We start from the raw sequence: 19,726 nt of genomic DNA, 5'->3' as shown, positions 1-19,726 counted from the left end.
GTGAAAGTGAAGTGTGTGTTAGTGAAATATGGTGAAATGGTCGAGCATTTAATGGGCAAAAAATGCGAGATCAATTGCGGAGGAGCACAACAAGGCTAAAAGCAGATCGGCGTTGGAAATATGCGGCAATATGTGAATGTGAAGTGTTAAAAGTGTTTTTTTTTTCGTACAAATGTATGTACATACGTACATAGAGCTAAAATGTTCTAAATTTGCACCAAGGGCTTGCAATGTGTGTGTGTGAAAATGTGCCAAAAAAGGCGCGAAGTTGTCCCCTCCCTTTACAGTGCAATCATATAAAAGCGCAAGAAAAAAGAAAAGGCGCAAGAAAAAAGAAGAGGCGCAAGAAAAAAGAAGAGGCGCAAGAAAAAAGAAGAGGCGCAAGAAGCAAAGAGCGAGTGTCAGCGCGCTCATTTCAAGTGTCTCCTAATAGGGTGAGGCAACCCAATTCGTGGTAGTCTGACTCTCTCTCGTGAAGTGTGTGCGTACGAACTTCCGTCCCAATGCCTCACCCTAAATTAATGTGCCCAAATCTGTGCTCTTATTAGAATCTCTCGCTCGATCCCGTTACATTTATTTCGTTTCGTTCGTTTCGTCGTTTCGTCGCGCGGGTTACGTATGCATGTGTGTGAAGAGGACAATAAGTGCTTCACGACACATGCAAAAAGAAGAAGCGCAATGAGGAAAAGAAGAATGTAAAAGGCAAGTGAAAATTGATTATTTATGTTTGCTTTACAGTTTATACTGAATAAACCCTCAAGGAAATATAGATACATATATTATATTTCCTATTAATTCTACTATTATGTTATCTTAATTACTTGAAAGAATCCTTTTTACTTGTGTTTCCAAATTAATTGTGTTCAGTAGTTTGACAGCCACTGTGACTTAGCGAGGACACGCACCAGAGATTCAAGCCTAGCGAGTAAGACCACAGCTGCCTTAAAACTGTTAATGGCAGAAAAGCAAAGTCTCTTGGTTGGTGTATGTGTCCCAGAGATTGTAAACAGAAATCAATATACATATTCGGTGTTATTCAGGCTGAAAAGTCCGTTCCATGCGGAGAAGTGACTGCAGCTGTACCAAGAACCACTTCAGAAAGGTCTACCAAAAGTCTTTCTTTGGAATTTGAACAGCAAAATCATTGGAAGTTATGAACCAATTTTACACCTTCGGCAATTCGCTATTGAACAGTTGCACATTTACACATGTGCACATTTATCTCTCTTTATGTTTATTCCCTCTTAACTACAATTTTTGTTTGCTGCAAATCTTCCAGTCCTCCATCTCCCATTCCTCCCTTCATCTGTCACCCATTACCGCCTGAGCCTGCTTGAGAAAAATTGGCAAACAATGTCAACAGCTGTGACTCGACAAAATATAACAAGGCGAAAAAAAAGCTTAAAGTTTTCTTTTGTAGTTTCATAATTTGCATAATGCGCCAAGCAAACAATTGACTGGGGGGTAGGGGCTGTGCCGGAAGCTGAATCAAAATTGTTCAAGCGAAAATTAAAAACACCCGAGACATCTTGCAGTAAGCCTTAGCAGTAAGCCAGTGAAGCGTGTGGGGAATTATAACATAAAATTGTAGTAAAAACTAATTAATTGAACGAACGTACTGTAATATTTTCTCTATTTCATTTACACAGAATTTTGAGAATTGAGAAAAAAAACCTATTGAAATGTTTCACCTGCCCTTTGATATTTTCTAAACCAAAACCACTACAGCTCCTTGCTCTCCTCCTAGTTCTCCTACTGTACAACGAATGTGAAACAAAGAAAAAATAGTGACCCGAACACACAGTAACAGTAAGTTAGTCAGAAGTTTCGCTCATCAATTAGTCAAGGCACCGCACAGCCATCACTTATTACTAATTCACGCCTACAGCCAGGACACAGGACAAAAAGAGAGATATAGCACTAGAGTGAGAGAGAGTGAGAGCGAGCGAGAGACCAAGTCATTTGTCACTGTGAAATTTATTAAAATGATTATCTCGTATCTACATTTCGCACGGAATGCCTAATTTTTTGTATTCCTGAGGACAAACGACACGACACGACACGCTCATTCGACTTTTTCTATGGCCCCTGTCGTTGTGGTTTGTTTTATTATTTTTTGTGGTGCCTTGTGGAGCTGCCTATCCAGTATCCAGCACCCTTCGAGCCAAACTGTTTTGGCCATTTTGAGGCCACTGATAAGGCCACAAGTGCGTACGGTGTGTAGATTCTTGTGGGTCTTTTGTCAGGGCCATAGTTTAAGCGCACAATTCCCCCCTCTGGGCAGGGCAATTAGTTCAACTGCGCCCTGGGGAATAGCGATAATTAAAATGCTTTTGCTATTGCTTGTCTCTCTGCCTCTGACTCTGCCTCTGCTATATGCGGAAATATTTTTTTAACCAACTAATCTGATTGTTCCTATATCAACTCTCTGCCAGCTTGCTCCGCGAGTCAACAGCGGGTGTGTGCGTCTTCGTGTGCCTTTGTGCAAGTGAAACAGAACCAACATTTGCATTCAATTTGATGGTAAAAAGCACTTTAATTTATTTACCGCATTGAAAGTCATTTCATTCTAATCCTATTAATTCAAATTCAAATTCAAACACTTTTACGCCATCAAATAGAATTGCTTTCCGAGGGAATGGCAATGGATGATGAAGGGATGCGGTGGCGTGTTTGCTTGGCAAAAGGACTTGGGGCTGTGCTTTTTGTTTGCCAAAAAAAAAAAAAAAAAAAATTGAATTGCATTGTTTTTCCTCTCAGAAAATATTTTGTCCGTCACAACGTCCTGAAGCGAGTGCTGGGAATCCGAATTGCCTTTTGTGTTCTCCAAAGCGATTTCTTTAGGACAGGCCAACCAGCAGGACGAGCACCAGCACTCGAACAGGGACACGAGAACAGACTGGGCACCTGATGCAATCAAAAAGCCAAACCGAAAACTCAATCAGTGGGACAGAATTCTTTTTTTGAATCACTTTTTGAGTGTGTTTGATTTCGATTATTACTAGTTGCTCTTCGCAGTGAAGGAAATTGATTTAAAACATTGGAAATTCTTAGAGTTAAATTACGGAAATTGAATAATTTATTTGGCAGGGGAAAGAAGATATTTTAGTGGATTTAATTACATTTCTATTTACGTCTGCTTTGCAGTAAAATTATTGTTTAATTTGCGAATGGAATGAAGGAATAATTTATTTAAAATGTTTTCTCTTCTAATTTGATGCTAGAATTTGGCTCTGTTGATGCTCTCTTTCCCCCTTCTTTCCCGGCAATCCTTAAATGTTATTCTAACCAAAAAATGTATGAAAATTTTAATTTAATTTGGCCCCCCACCAGCACCACCCTTGAACCCTAAAGGCTATCATCCATGGCGATGCCTCATTTGAATGCAGTTCCTACTTGAGCGAGCCGCGCGCCGTCCACCATAATGAAGATGAATTTTTGTAGATTGTGTATTTTTCCAGTTCGTATAACAATTTTCTTTTGCCAGAATCTCTCGCTCTCTCCTCTCTGTTTGGCCAAAGTTACAAGCCAAGTTGATTTTTGGGGTTTCATTATGCTGTAGGCATGTAATGCCAAGCCAAATGGATATTTATCTGCATATACATAGATATTCCTTTATACATATATACTCATTTTCATATATATGTATATGTATGTATGTACATAAGTAGACCTAGCTCTAAGGATCTCTTCCTCTTTAAGTTGTTCCTCTGGCAGCCTTTTGAGGCTGGGGAACTCCATTAAATATGCAGCAGACGCTCCTAAAACACGTATCATCCTCGGATGCTGCTACTGTGGCTTCGCACTTTCGTTCCTCTAAATGAGTTTCAGCTGCAAAATTAAAAACTTTATCAGAAGCAGTCAACACACAGGGTGCGAGGGGAGGGGCTTAGGTGTGTGTGTGTGTGTGTGTGTGTGAAAAAACTTGAAACTTTTTCATGAAGTTAAAGCAAAGTAAAATCAAATTATTGTGGTTGCTCGCAGGCTGGCAAAAGGATTACGCGATGGCGGCTGCCGTGGGAGCATTCCATTCGTATATGAAATGCTTTTACACGATAACTTTTGCACCGATACATTCAAACTATTCACATGTTATTTGTTTATTCTTACATTCCTTTGCTGATTGATATTTGGAATATTTTTTCGATTTTTATACGATTTCCCGCATATTTGCGATTGGTTTACATGTGAAATATTTGAGTTGTACATTCCCTGCAATAACCGCGATGAAAAACGTGTCGTGTACGACCCTGTACACCTCCTGCCTTTGCCTTTCTCCACCTGCTGTATGTGTATGTTGCAGTGGGAGCACAGACAGGCAGGAGCCGAAGCCGGCCGGCCGTGGCCAGAGCCACAGCCACAGCCAGACAGTTAGACTCGCCTGGCTGCCTGGCTCACATGAAGTTGGCGCATTCTAATTGAATTTTCACTTTTTTCCTCCCAGCCGCCCAGTCGAAGCCCCGCAGCCGCGATCTCCAGCCCAGGTATGGGCTATGTACGTGACGATGGCATGGCACAGAAATTGAAATAATTATTTTTAATCTTAAGTACGACTTCGCGTAATGAGATTTGGATTATCACTGCACCCCTTTTTTTTTGTTTGTCGGCATCTAGGAACATATATCCCTGCAACACTTGGATAAAAAGACGCATAAAAAAAGGCAGGGTGCGTCTGTGTGCTGATTTTGGTGGGTGGTGCAAAGTCTGGAATAAAAGTACAAATTTTTGGGTTGCCTTAATTTATGGGGAATATGTGAATATGAGGGACTTGCACTCACGTACAATGAGCGCTAAAGGTTGGTAGGAATTTAAAAATATAGAACACAAAATGGGGCAAGCGCCTGTGCACTCGTGTCGCTGGTTTGGAAACAATTATGACTCTAATGAGTTAAAATTCCAAAATTATAAGAAATTCATCAAAATAATTACACGCAATAATGCATAATTTTACCACTAATAATTTACATACATTAATACTCTATAATATACAAATTCAGTTCAAAACTTTTACTTTTTGGCACCCTTTTGAATGTTACGACGATGACCGCGGCTGCGGCAGCGGATGAGACAATTGCTGCAAACATCATTATTCCTCTGGCTCATGGCAGCAGGGCGCCTGTGGGCACTGCGACTACGAGCTCGGGCATGCATCTGTGAGAGGGTAACAGGTGTGGGGTCCTCGCTGTCGCTGTCTTCGCAGCCGCCCTCGATGAAGTTTAGGAGCCTCATGGCGTTGGCCACACGATTTCGAATCTTCTTTTTGCTCTCTGACTGTAACGCCTCAATATCGTCTGGCAGAAAGTCGTGAACTGATGGGGATTTCGATTTCTCCTTCTGCATCAAATTCTCCTTTGAATTCTCCTTCTTCTTCAAATTTTCCGTTGCCCAATTTGCTGCTGCATCCAGAGCGGATGCCGACCCGTTCAGATCACCCAAACTGCGAAGACATACTGGTTTGGGTTTCTTGAGACGGCGGAAGACAGACGAGCTTCGGGACTTGCTTCTGGTGACTTTTCGTTTATTTGGCATTGTTGGGAAATAATTTTGAAAATTTTCTAGACAGACAGAAACATGTCTTGAGCCTTCCTTCTACTTTTGATTTATTTTTGGGATCAGGCTTCCGTTTTTTGATTTCCTTGAGTTGGCCTACGTTGATGCATAAATTTGGGACAGGCTGGGTGGGTGGAAAAGTTTTACCCGTTCCGGCAAATATTGCATTTTCATTAAGTTAAAGTTTGGTTTTTAGTTTAATTTTTTGCTTACCCTTTACTCCCCGAAACTCTGTGGCTTCTGGCTGCTTTTTGGCTGCGCGTTTACTTAAAAAGTTTTTGCGGCAAGTTTTTCGGTTCAAAGTTTCCATGCGTCTGTCTGTCTATCTATCTGACTGTCTGTCAGTGGGTGTAAGTATGTGTGAGGTGGTGTATAGGTGTATCTGTGTGCGAGTGTGTGTAATAATCATGTGCGCAGTCAAAGCCAAATGACGATAGCATTGATGCCATGCCATGCCATGCCTAAAAACTTTTGACAGGCATCTTGCCAAAGGCCAAGTTGCAAGCTGCCAGCTACAGAGGCTCAAGACCTCTGACATTTTCCCAGCGGCTCTTCTCTGACGTGCGTGTTGCTGAATTCTCAGTTTTGATAAGCTGAAAAGTAGGAACGACAGAGTGTAGGGATCTGAGATACCTATTTATAGATCCAATTTGAAATAAATTAAGCGGTGAATGGGAAGCAATATAAATTATGCAGTACAAAGGGATTTATTTGAATTATATTTTGACTTGAGAGGGAATTCAATCTACCCTGCACTCATCTGGGTACAGAGTATAGTCATAGTTAGACCTAAATTTCCGAATAATTTAAATCAAAAGACATTTGATGTAAATGTTAGGATATTAATAATGAGCTGAAAGGCCAGAAGCTAAAATTCGAAATTGATGTTTATATTCTACCCCTTAGCATTGGCAAATATAAACATTAAGCACAAAAGACTGAAGTGCAATAAAATCCTTGATGGTCTAATTCTTATTTATGTCTCTCAGTGCTTCTCTCTCTCTCTCTTGCTGACTTTGGGATTGGATAACAATAAACGAAAGCGCACAAAAATTTAATAAAACAAGAAAGTCAAATGGAAAATCATTTTCACACTTGGCCGATCGCATACAATAACTAAAAATTGAACAATTCTTTCTATTCAATCATTTTTCCACACTCTTTTTTATGGTTTGTACACACTTTTTTTGGCTTTCTTTCAAAATGAAATGAATAAAATATTAGCTGGCTAACGGACGACACTCGGAGAGAGTGCGTTTCCTGTTTGTCTCGGTTTTTTTTTTGGATTTCAAATAAACTTTGGCAAGTTCATCAAAAATCTTTGGCTATCAATGGAAATGGAGGAAAGTGGAAATAAAAAGAAATTGCATTTTTTATGTAATTTTAGTTGGTCCATTGCAGTTGCAGTTGCGAATTGTGAAATGGAAAAGCTTTCTGCTAAAATATTCTTTTGTGCATTTCACGCGCTGATTTTTGTTTGGAACTTGAAGGGATCTCCTCTATTTTTCCATTTTAATATTGTGTGTGGTGTGGAAATAAAATGAAATTTCAATGATAAATGCTTTCCTATTTTGGTTGCATTTTGAGATTAACGAGAGTTAGTTACGCAATTGATTGATAGAGTAGAATGCAGGAAATCCACGTTCATTCAGAGTTTCCAGAAAGATTAGAGAACCTAAAATAATTGATTTTGAACACACATGTTCTGAATATTACGGTTGGTACGATGGTAGAAATTATAATTAAGCCTATGTAAAACAAAACAGAACATTCTAAGCCATAAATTATGCACTTCCAATGAAAACAACTTAAATTGTGCGTTTCTAGCATGTTTACCCACACCAAAATCCGTAGACATTTTCACATAATTACTTGCTCTATATATTTATACTTATGTACAGATATGTAGCCATCACTTTGCTATCTCCACACACGCACTCTTAGAGTGTGTTGCAACTCGTCGACCTAGATATTGGCACAGGCCCTTGAGCACTCAACAACTTGTTGGGTCATCGCTTCTGCTTCTGCTCAACGAGCAAAAAGTGTTACGTACCGGGGCACTGGACACTCGGAGGATGGACATTGAGTACGTACCGAGGACCATGCACCGTGCAGCTCTCGACCTGCACTAAGCACATCATTACGTTGGCTCAACTCTCCGATCATTTTTAATTACCCGCCCAACCGTTTCGTCTGCTTCTCCTGCTCCCTGTTCGCTTCTGTTCCTTCAGTCGTTCGTTCTTTTTTATGCCATTAATTCCTTTAATGGAATGCTGCATTAATAAAAAATATGTTATGAGCGCATAATAGAAATAAAAGCTAATGTAATTACATGCCGCACTTGTTTCGCCTTGTTGCAGTGCAAAGTATTTCCCATTCTCATTCTCTCTCTCTCTCGAAAAATACGAAAAATTTAATTCAACAGTTAGAAACCGTTGAGCGGTGAAAAGGTGCAAGAAAGGGGTATATCAGGCTGGAAGGAGAAGGACTTACACGAGAGTTCAAAAAAGAAATGGAAGGAAGAAGAAATTAAGGCTTAAAATATAATGCATAATTGATTTTAGTAGCTTAATAAGGTATCTTTGGCTTAGTCTTTGCAGTATCAGCTTTCAATGACAAATGATTTAAGTACCGTTTGAAAATGTAAGCCGCAGCCACATAGAGTCGCGTGGAGACTGCTCTCCAGGCGCTCTCAGAGAGACGTAACAGCGGTAGTTAACAGCATGCGTAAATAGCGAGCGTTAACAGCGAGCGGTTACCACGAGCGTTAAAAGCGGGCTGCTAAGCCGATCGTTAACAGCATGTCAATATGTTAAAATGCGGAAACCTGTTCGTAACGGCGGTAGGTAACAAGCGAGCGTTAAAAGCGGGCTGCTAAGCCGATCGTTAACAGCATGTCAATATGTTACAATGTGCAACTCTTCTCATAACGGCGGGAGGTAACAGCAAGCGTTAACAACGGGCGGCTATCCCGATCGGTTACAGCATGTTAATATGTTACCATGCGGAAACCTGCACTTGCTCAACTATTTAATATTTATTTAAATCCAATGTAGTGCAATGGAATAAAGAGACCTTCCTTGCGCTACAGGGTAACAGCTAACTTTTGCATTTCTTTCACCCGCGATTTCCTATAGTTTTTCTTTTGCTTTTTCCATTTCTTTATTTTATTTGCGACGTTTAGTCCCGCTGCTGTTGTCGTCATTCTTGCTGCAGTTGCTGCCTGAACTTCTGTTGGGTGCTTAAAAGCTTTGCATTAACTATTAAACGCAACTTGAATCGCATAACGGCACTTGGCACACAAACAGAGTCCATGGGTGAGTGGCTGGCAGCGAGTGGGAGTGGGAGTGGGAGCGGGTGAGGCGGGAGCAGTGAGTAGGGGAAGTGCAAACAAATAGAAATTGGTGTCAGCGAAAATGGCCGCGGGGGCCTTAAACGGGGAAGGCGTCCAAAATATAGCCAAAGGCAGAACATTTCCGCGCTTATTGTTGGATGATTTGCGCCAATAAATTGGAAGCCAACCAAAAAGCAGGTAAACAAATACACAAAAGGCAAGTGGAGAGTAAGGCAAAGCGAGGCAAAGCACCGAAACTGAAGGCTTTCCACTAAATAAATTTTTATTATACCCGCTACACACACAATACAGGGGTATATTGTGCTGGATAAAATCAGCTGGAACAATGCGCTTTGGCTGTGTGATCACATGGGTTTGCAGGAGGCTGATCCTTTTTCACACTTGCTAAGATTATGGAAAGTTATTCATAATAGCCATAGCTTACCTGAAGATAAGTCTCTACGGTGTACCAGGTATCTCCACATACAGACTCTTTTCTATAGCTTTTTCCAAAGGTTTTATCCCATCGTTTGCACAGCTCTCCCTCTTCCTCCCTCTCTCTCTCTCTCCCTCTCGGTCCCCCAAAAAGAACGCGGCACGCGAAATGTCCTGAAAAATTCATCGTGTTGGAGGGAGTTGTCGAGCGCCGTAGAGTGTTCAGGGCAAAAGAGGTGCCGGCATTTTCCCTGAAAAAGGAGCTGGAAATTTGAAGCTGTTAGCCTGACAGGTTGCAATGCTATAAAATGCAATCAACTGCAAAGAAAATAGGTTTTGCTTCACCAAACAGATACAAGGAGAGCAGAGAGAGGGAGATGGAGATAGAGAGAGCGGAATGAAAAGAGCACAGACCATCCGCAGTAGCAGTTTGTGATGCTGCTGCTGCATCCTGGCTCCTGGCTCCTGGATGGCATAAATTAAAGAGCAACAAGAGCAAACAGACGCGAGGCATATTAACCAACACATCCACACAAATGGATAGAAAGGGAAAAAAGGGAGAAACTGAGCAGACAAACAGATTGTGGGTTGACTGCGGACATTCATGGGGCACTGGAACTACGTACAGAGAGCTGTCTGGGGCTGACAGAGGGAATAGGTAGACAAGAATACTATGAGTGGTGGTGCATAACTATTAAAAAATACCCACTACAGCTACTAGTCTAGAAGCAAAAGGACTACAAGGTAGTTGAGTATTTATATCGTTTTCCATACCATATATGGCATGTTATAGTTATTTGAATTGTTGTTTGCATATTGTACAATACATTCAATGCACCTAGAGCTACCCTAGAGCTACCCTAGAGCTACCCTAGAGCTCCACGAGCACCGTGTAGAACAAGACTAGAGGCCGTCAAAGTGCTGACAACTTTCTTCTTGCTGCAGCTTGCCGGAGGCTCAGTCGAGTTTAATTGGTGCCTGTCATCAAACTAGACAAATGCAAATTGGCGTGGTGAAATGTTAGACAAGGAGTTAATCGAACACACATAAATGTACATAAAATATGCATACATATGTACATATGTACATACATGTGTACATATATCCGCGACAGCAGATGAAACTGTTTCCGAAATAAACTTTAAACTGTCGTTTGGGAAAGTGCAATTAGTTTTCTACTCAATTTGCATGGCTGGCTAATTTTGTAAATGTTGTAAAGTCCTAATTTAAATACCAAAACATGTGTTCCCCATCTTTAACTAAAATCGCATCCGCTCCTCTTAAAACTCCCACTGTCATTACTCCTCTGGCCACTTCTTAGACTCAACTCGATCAATCGATAGAGTAATCCATAGCTAAGCAAAAACAGTGAGCATTCAAAAGACCAGTGACAGTTATTCAATTTCAGCTCCACCAAATGGCTTTGCTGGCCAAAAAGGGAGTCCGACTCTAGCTATGAGTAAGTAAGCCAAAAACGAACCCCATGGCCCCAAACGAGAACATTCCCGCTGCAATGTGAATTTGAATTGCAATTGCGAATGGCCGCGTGCTGGAAATTAAATAAAACACTCCCAACGAGGGGATTGGGCTGAGGATTGGCGGTGGCTATGTACGATGAGAACGTGGAGCAAGAGCCACAGATACAAACTTTGTCATAGGGAAAACTTTTTCGCTGCACACTGAACCAAAATGAAAACGTAGCCGAGCGTGATGAGCCGTGGAAGGGAAGCGAACACCGCCACGACGAGGATTGAAGAATGAGGGATGAGGCATGAGGCATGGGAATGGGTCAGTTCCCATCGTGACATCTGCACACAGAACAATCAACATCAAATGGAGCCACAGGCTGATGTCGCATCAAGCGCAATTTAATTGTGTTTTACCAAAAACTAATCTACGCCAAAATGTGAACCAAAATCCATGAATAGTCTAAAACTCGAACATGATAAATCATCATGAATGATACTTTGGCTCCGCATCCACAATTCCATATTCGAGAGCTCTCTCCTCTCATAGATTTATCATCCCGTAGCGCCAAGAGCAGTCCATTGCCACTCACAGACGGTTGAATCAATTGCATTTTTTGGTTAGCAGCTGTCCGAATATGATTTTTGATGAAACACCCACGAAGTGGCCGGGCGGAACCACTTAGACCTGTTATTAGGCATCATAATTCTTGTTTAGACAACGAGCAGCTGCCACTTTTGGGTCCTCGAACGGACAGGACATCTATCAATTTGCTGCATACCCACATATCCACATCCCGGTCCCACAGTCCATGGCATCTCCCATTCCGTCGCTCACTCACCGAACGAGAGCCTGCATAAGAAATTTAAATAATTTGCTGAAAAAAAATGGATAAAATGTGAAGGGAACGCGTGGAGCACGAGACACGACTCGTTGATACTTGGTAGATTGTGAAATTAACTTTATTAAAGGTAAATTAAATAAAAGTTGATTAAAAGGAGAGATAGAACTGCAAACAGATGTCCGGAAAGCGAAAATAGAAAGTATAAACAAAAAGACAAAAAAAATCCAGAAAAATATTTGCAAATTTCATTCATTTTTATTCCCTAACATTGCCAAGTTGCTTTTGAATTCGATTTCATCCAATTCACTTTACAAACTTCAATGGGTATTTAGAGCAAAAAAGAAATCACATCAACACGTTGATAGGTGGGCAGAGCGAAGGATGAAGTAACGGCCATTTATCAGAGTCATGGGACCATAAATAAAACAAATAATACGAAAATATGCAAAGTAAAGAATATAATAAGAGGAGCGAGAATCGAGGAGCAGCAACGACAGAAACACGCAGGAAAAGGGATCAAGATTGGGGGACCAAAAAGCAGCAACGGAGCAGGATACGTTTGGTCTAATAGATGGACTGAACGAAATGGGCCCGAAGCCCCCTAGGCCCCAGGAATGTTGTGTGTGTTTGGAGGGTGTGTGGATAGCGTCAAACAAATGGCCGATGACCCATAATAAAAATTATTATGAATGATACAAGAACAAGAAAAACCCATTGGGCCACTGGCTACAGTCTCCCATAGCGCTCTCTCCCGGGTTCCACCCAATAAATTGAGATGCGTACGAAGGAGAGGGTGTGCTTGTGGTGTGTGCTATCGAGTGGCGTACCCCTGCACCCTTTGGGACTAGGGATGCCTTGGATGCGATGGCATCGCAATGTCCGCTTCAGAATTATATTTGGGCTCTGTGCCAGGGCACGTGCATCAAGATTCAATTGAGAGTTCTAAACACAACGAGAAGGGACGTGTGAGACGCTTCTTACGCGTCACAACTTTTATACCCGGCACTCAGTACTACATCTGCAACTTACCGGTTATTTGTCAGATTTTACATTTTTTTCTTCATCTGTCATCTACATCAACAACACTGCTCACGCCAACACGCTCCTTTAGCTCGCCGCCCTCCCCTATAGACACACACTGCAGAGTCGCGGCAGAGGCATAGACAGAGGCAGAGACAAAGGCAGAGACGTGTCAGGGGGAGAGGCCATAAACAGCGCGATGCAGAGTGTTAATGCTGCGGGACGGGGTGGGTTTGGCCACTGCAAATTAATTTCTTCATTGTGGCTTTCCACATGTTCCAATCGTATCCCAATTTGGTGATCTGATAGATATGGTCATTCCCTACGAAATGGCGTTTTTAGTTTTCTGCTATCTTCAAAATTGTAGATTTGGGAGGTTTTCGCCCTTTTGCGGAGGCGGAAGGGGGCGTGGCTCATTTTTGAAATACACTTGTAACAGTGTGAGCATACAGAAGTCTGGATGCAAAATTTGGTGGCTCTAGCTCTTATAGTCTCTGAGATCCAGGCGCTCATAAGGACGGACGGACGGACGGACGGACGGACGGACGGACAGACAGACATGGCCCAATCGACTCGGCTATTGATGCTGATCAAGAATATATATACTTTATGGGGTCGGAAACGTTTCCTTCTGTGCGTTACATACAACCGTTATCCGCACAAATACAATATACCCTATTTACTCTTCGAGTACCGGGTATAAAAATGGAAACTGCGCTACAATGTTGCCTCCCCATTCGCTTCCTCTTTGTGTGTGTTCGTATTTTGGAGAGGCATTTGAGTTTTTGTGGCACACTTTGTTGCGTTTTAAATTTAGATTCTACGAAAGATTTCCTTTCAAGGAATACACAAATGTCAGCCTAAGTTTTCATCAATTGCTGATGAGATCTGGGGCTAACAATGTATTTGAATAAGAGGTTTTAAGATTTCTTTGAAAGAGATTCAAGGTGAAATTAGTGAGAATTCTAGTGGTACTCTTTCCCCATTTAAATCCTATAAATTTCTGTATGCCTCATCAAACTGCTTACAGCGCACTGAGTGGGACAAAAGGGACACAGCTTGATCCTGTCTCTGGACTCTGGACCTTCTAAAATATGAAAAATATACAACAGTGGAGAAAAAAAATCACAGGAAAAAAAAGCGAAAAAGGAAAAACTCTCTCTAAACACATTCTGCACGCTCCATTGTGCCCTTGCCCACTCTCTCCCCCTCCCTCTGCCTTGACTGTGTCTGTGTGTGTGTTTGTGGAGGACCAGACGAATGCAAATAGAGAGTGTGAGTAAATAAATAATAGAAATATTTTACTCGCAGCTATTTTGCATACTCGTGTTTCCCATGCCCTGTCCAGTTCCCGTTCCATCTCCAGTTCTCGGATAGGTGAGAGTTTGATGTGGGAGAGGGAAGCCGTTGAACCGCTTTTCGGGATATGTGAAGCGAAATGTTGTTCTACATTGTTTACGCTGCTTTTCAAGTACTTTCGACTGTAAGTGAAAATAAATACATAAATATCACAGAAAATACATATATACTCATCTATATATCTATATGTTTGTATGTTTGTATGGATTGGGTGGCTGGGCGAACTGAAATCCATTAGCTGCTGCTGCCGAGTCTCAAGAGCAATGATAGCAGCGCAACAGCGGGAGCAGCGAGGCAGTCCCTGAACCTAATAGCCTCGACTCGACGTGTTGTCCCTTTCAATTATATGAGAGGCGGCCACCACACCCCACACCCCACACCCCAAAACTCCCTAGTCTCCTCGAGGACTCTGCGGTTTTTATTCCCTTTGCAGTGGGTATAACTTTTATGGCTAGAATTTTGTCATGCATTTTTTATCCTAGTAATGCATCAGGAATATGGATTTGAACGGCATTGACGGCATATTACATATTTTTACATATTCACATATTTATCGTTTTCTAGCAAATTTCTTGAACGATTTATTCAAATTTAATCACTTTATCCAACGCTTGTATTGCATTTCTTTTTAATGCAAATCCTGCTTCACAAACTGCCTTTAAATATGTCTCCTTAGAACCTTGGAATAGCTTAAAATAATTTGTTAGAGTGCCTAAATCTTCGTCTTCTTTTTCGCATGCTTTTATTCTTATGGTTGGCTACTCGAGAGAATTTTTCAATTTTACACGTTGCCCCGAAAGGAAAAGGCGTTGGCGTGGCAACAACAAGAACCACCGAATCGAAGCCACCGTGGCGTTAGCTCATTGCTATTGTTAGAGGGAGTCGCGAGTGTCGGGGGAATGGGCGACTGGAGTGGGGAAGGCACCAATGGGAGGTGAGTCCCAAAAGTAGTAGCCAGCAGGCAGCAGCCAGCAGCCAAGTGGGGGTGGACCCAGATCCAATCCTCATCTATTTGCCTCATGAAATTTATTGGCAACAGAATAATGCGAGGCACGTTCATTTGATTACATTAAAACGAAAGTGGCTAAAAAGGTTGGCCAACACAGAAAGAGAAATCAAGAGAGAGAGAGAGAGAGAGAGAGAGAGAAAGAGGGAAAGTGTGGGAGGAACACATAGAAAGAGTCGGGGATAGGCAGCAATTTTTAAATAAATAAATAATAAACGTGGAAGGAAATGGCATGGGCAAGGAAAAGTTGCCCGGCTTATTACGTTGCAGAAGAGATGCTGATACCTTGAATAAGAGGATTTCACCATTGTCTATGCTTGCCCAGAAACAATGGATTGCGAAAGGAATAGTGTGGGCTGGGCGTATGTGGACAATTGTGTGACCTAAAAGAACAGAAAAGCAGAGGAGTAAGGGAAAGAAACAATCGCAAATCAATTACAGACAGTGCCATGGAACTTTCACCCAACAAAACCATAAATTAAAGAAATTACTTGGCCCAAAGATACCTAATTTTAGAGTAATTAAGAGTATGGCCTTGATCAAATTAAATTGATCAAATTATCCAAATATAAAATAATTATTGCTCTCCTTCACATGTAATCCTTCTGCAAGGCCATTTTCTACATTTACTCCTACAAACTATGTAAATCAGATGGCTTTACCGTGTTAGTTTTCATGTTTCCCCCCATCTACGAATACAAAATCATATGTACATTCCGCACAGATCAATTGCCATTTAATTACACCACAAAATGTTCCAGAGGGTCAATGAACTAATTAAATCGACATCTCAATTACCAGAAAAAGCATTTCTATGCACATAACTGCGATAATTATCCGTGTTTTGTGTTTAGCTTAACAAAACGTTCTGCTAAATGATACATTGTGCAGGTTTTTATTTATTTAGCTCTAAAAAATGTACGATGTTCAGTGGATAGCAAATCAAGCACTCGAGTTAATTGCATTTAAATTTAATTAGCATTAAATGCTTACATATGTATGCTGAATATATTGTGGCATAATAGAGGGCAATCAATAGTGGCGAGAGGGATAAGGATAAAGGGTCAGAGGGCCAATATAAATCCACATAATTTACCTAATTTGTGTTTTATTTAACGCTTTGTTTTCGTTTTATTTATGTACATTGAACCGCAAATTAATTTACGAGCAGTTCACAAAAAAATTGGGCCTAAATCAATTGTGGAAATTCTGATAAAAAACTTCAATAGATCGCAGAAATAAGTATATATAATTTTGTAGTTAAGTTTGGCTAAAGTCAAGGCTTAAACTGATATTCAAAATGATCTGCTTAATTTTTAAAAAGCAGGGAAAGCCGCTTGCCAACCTGTTTTTCTGAGTTCTTAAAAAGACTAAAAAGACAAAACCATCGATAGAAATTACTAAACAAATCCGAATAATGTAAGGGCATTTAATGACTCGATTTTCTTGTCCCGCCATTTGATATTTTTTGTTTTAATTAATAATTTGCTTTCTTTTTTGTCTTGCAGCTACTCTGACGGCTAGTTCATTCATGTAAGTGCTGATTTATTATGGCCCAGCCACTTTTCCCCCGCCCCCCTTGTTGCTCCCATTAAAGTTATTAAGCAAAGTGCATAAATTAACCATAAAAAAAAGAGGAGAGGCACAAGAGAAAAATGTGCAGCAACATTCTGATCAATTTACATGGCTCGTCTCTGCATAAATAATAAATAAATAATTTCGCTGCCTCATTACAAAAATAATAGCAAAAAAAAAAAAGGGAAAACACTGGTACATGCGAAGAGTTAATTTATCTATGGGACGGACAGCAACTGGATGGGGAATATAAAATGCAAACGAGTAGTAAATTTAATAAATTCATTATCAGCTCATTAACAGCGGACACACACGGGGCGTATGCGCAATGTGCAATTAAAGTTTTTGGCCCAGAAAACTGACCGAAAAATGCTGACGCCGAATAATTAATGCTGTTTACTGGCACTGCATCTGCAAAAAGCATTAAAGCCCATACACGTTTGTTTTCCTTTTTTTGTTGGGTGTTTGGAGTTTGTTGCTCGCAGAGCCAAAAGTGTGTGGGCGTTGCTTTGAGGCCGAGAGTCTTAATTGCAAAATAATACACACAAAGTCAGAGTCAGAGCTCTGGCTCTGGGACTGCTACTGGGTCTTTCGTCAATGCCACACACACACCACACACATAATAATACTGAGAGATCTGTGTGTGTGAGTGGGTGTAACAAAGGGAAGTGGCAAAGTGAGGCGTAACTACTGGAAGCGCATGTTTCGGTTAATTAGTAAACATCGAAAAAAGGGAGGAGAGAACAAAGCAGATGAGAGGAATAAAGTAGAGAGAAAAATGAACAAGCATAAAATAGTTGAGGGGGGAGTACCAAACACAAATTCTTCCACTGCAGTTGGAAGTTCAAACTCGAGAGTACCCCTTAGTGCAATAACTAATTAGCTGGAAAGTAAAATAAAATAACTTTTGCGTAGTGTGTGCAATATAGCAACAACCTGCTTTGATGTGCTGAAAGCTTAAAGTAAAAATAAATAAAAATAAACAATTTAACCAGGAGGATGGTTGTATACAATTTGAGTATTTAACATTGGTAATTATTCTCAAAGCGTACCATAAATTGGCTCTATCTTCATACTTTGGTTTCAACTAGTCAACAAAGAGCAAATGACAACATCTGCGTGTTACCCGTTAACAATTATATGACAATTATATTGCTGAAAGTCATAAAATATTCTGTTTATGTTTTCTATATTTGATTTGAGCTTGATTTTCGCTCAAGTTAGTGTTAAAATTAATGTATGTAAATATGTATCTAGAAATACCTTTGCTAAACAACCTTTCAGCTGCTGGGTATTAAGACTACAACTAAAAAAAAACTGTTGCCAAAGCAAAGTGTAACATTGGCAGGTGGTTAAGGGTCAGGCAGTGCCAAGAAGGGGCGAAGAGTGTTAAGCTTGAGCAGAACTCAAAGTGCTGTTACACTGGGACATAAGAGGGATTATTTAACTCCTTCTTGACTTAAACTTTATACAAAAAATAAGGCATTTATAATCGTAAATGCTATTATAAACAATTTTAAATTAAAATTAAGATTGCGGAACATAGAAAAAAAGTTTTTCATTATTTTCAGTGTATATTCCTTCGACCATGGCCATGCCTGTGTCTGTTGCTGTATATTTTTGCCACTTTTGCCAGCCCTGGCATGGACACTGTAGTCAATGCTTAATTTGTTGGTGTAGCCAGGGACTGCTGGGCCTGAGCCTGAGCCCGGTGCTCTCCGGTCTCTGCTCTCCTTGAGGCAATTGAATAACATACATGTGTGTTCGTAAGAGCCCTTCCCCCCTGGAGGCATTTTATTAAAGCATTAAGCATTGTATTTTATGCCAGCCATTTGGGCTCTCACTGGGACAAAGAATGGGGATGCTACGGCTTCATCTGCGATAATATTGAAATAGTTGTTTCAGGAACACGTTAATTTGTGTGTGGCAAATTGTTAGGGGAAATGTTGCATTGAATGATACTAAAAATGGTATCCCTGAAGAGTCCCACAGAGGGACTATAGCAGACACACACAAAAAACCCTGTACAAATATAGTTTTATGAGTACTCCTGTTGGCACACATCGAGGATAGCTCACTGTAGATCAGGCAACCAGATATTGAGTACATCATCTGGCCACTATAACCCCGTTTCCAGTCAGAGTTTTACAGTAATTGCCCATCTCTCTCTCTCTCAATGGCCCTCTGTCATATCATCCATCAGTCTGACGAGGACTGGCCAATGCACTTACGACAAAACTTTCTTTTCGAACGAGTATTAAGAAAAAATAAAAGGTGTGTGTGTGTGTTGCTGTGTGTGTGTGTGTTTATGTGGTTATATGTAAGTGAATGTCTGCATAAATTGCGCCCAACGTGGCGTATACACAACGCACACCGCAAGCATACACATGGAAACATATTTCTCGCCTTATGAATACGTATTTCATATGAAAGGGGAAGGCATAGGGGGGCACAGCACAGCACAGGGGGGATGTTGTTGCAGTTTTGCAAAATGCAACACACCAATGCATAAAAATGCCATATTTCAGAATGCAAATATATTCTTTTAGCTTTTTTGATAAATGACAACGCGGTGTGGCAACGCTGATGAAAATGCGCACACACACATGCACACAGAGGGAGAGAAGAGGAACAGGAAGAGTGAGAGACGGAATAAAAATGTGAATGGGGGAGAAAGGGATGTTAGAGGAAGCATCCTTCGTCCTTTGCATGTGGCTTGAACAGAAGCAAAACGCGTGAGCAATATGAAGCGTGCTGAGGCTTCTATTACTGTTACTGCCACAGTTACAGAGCTACACTCAGAGAAAAAGTGCCGATGTAGTTTAGAATTTAAATTGAAGTATTTATTGATTAATGGTCATCAATATTTACCTTGCCAGAAGGTTGTGTTAGAGTTTACTATTAATACCTGATTATGTCATTGGGAGGTCTAACACTTTAGCATCCACTTATTCCTTCTGAAATCTCTGAAAACAATTGATTCATTCGCCAAAAACATACTTTTCAGATTAAGTTTGACTTTCATGTTAAATCTACATAAAAATGTAAGCAACAAATTCCTACTGTTAAATTTATTTGATTTCCGTAAAAAATAATTTAAAAAGGAACACTACAGTATATAATTTTTCCACGTGTA

General features: G+C 40.7%; 1 protein-coding gene across 1 annotated transcript; it reads right to left on the bottom strand.

Moving 5' to 3' along the window:
* Positions 1 to 4,992: 4,992 nt before the first annotated feature.
* LOC117901051 lies at positions 4,993 to 5,930 on the bottom strand. Its single transcript, XM_034811663.1, has 2 exons — positions 5,764 to 5,930; positions 4,993 to 5,646 (listed from the first exon to the last, which is right to left on the bottom strand). The coding sequence occupies exon 2, from the start codon at positions 5,527 to 5,529 to the stop codon at positions 5,008 to 5,010; it is 522 nt and encodes a 173-aa protein (XP_034667554.1). The 5' UTR covers positions 5,530 to 5,646; positions 5,764 to 5,930; the 3' UTR covers positions 4,993 to 5,007.
* Between the last annotated feature and the right edge of the window lie 13,796 nt (positions 5,931 to 19,726).

Source organism: Drosophila subobscura, chromosome U (genome assembly GCF_008121235.1).
Source record: "Drosophila subobscura isolate 14011-0131.10 chromosome U, UCBerk_Dsub_1.0, whole genome shotgun sequence".
In the NCBI taxonomy this organism is placed as follows: Eukaryota; Metazoa; Arthropoda; class Insecta; order Diptera; family Drosophilidae; genus Drosophila; species Drosophila subobscura.
Note: the sequence above shows the minus strand (reverse complement) of the source record. Positions and strands in the feature narration are given on the sequence as shown.

Excerpts from the sequence above, each read along its gene's own strand:
- LOC117901051 (XM_034811663.1), bottom strand. The coding sequence starts at position 5,529 with ATGCCAAATAAACGAAAAGTCACCAGAAGCAAGTCCCGAAGCTCGTCT.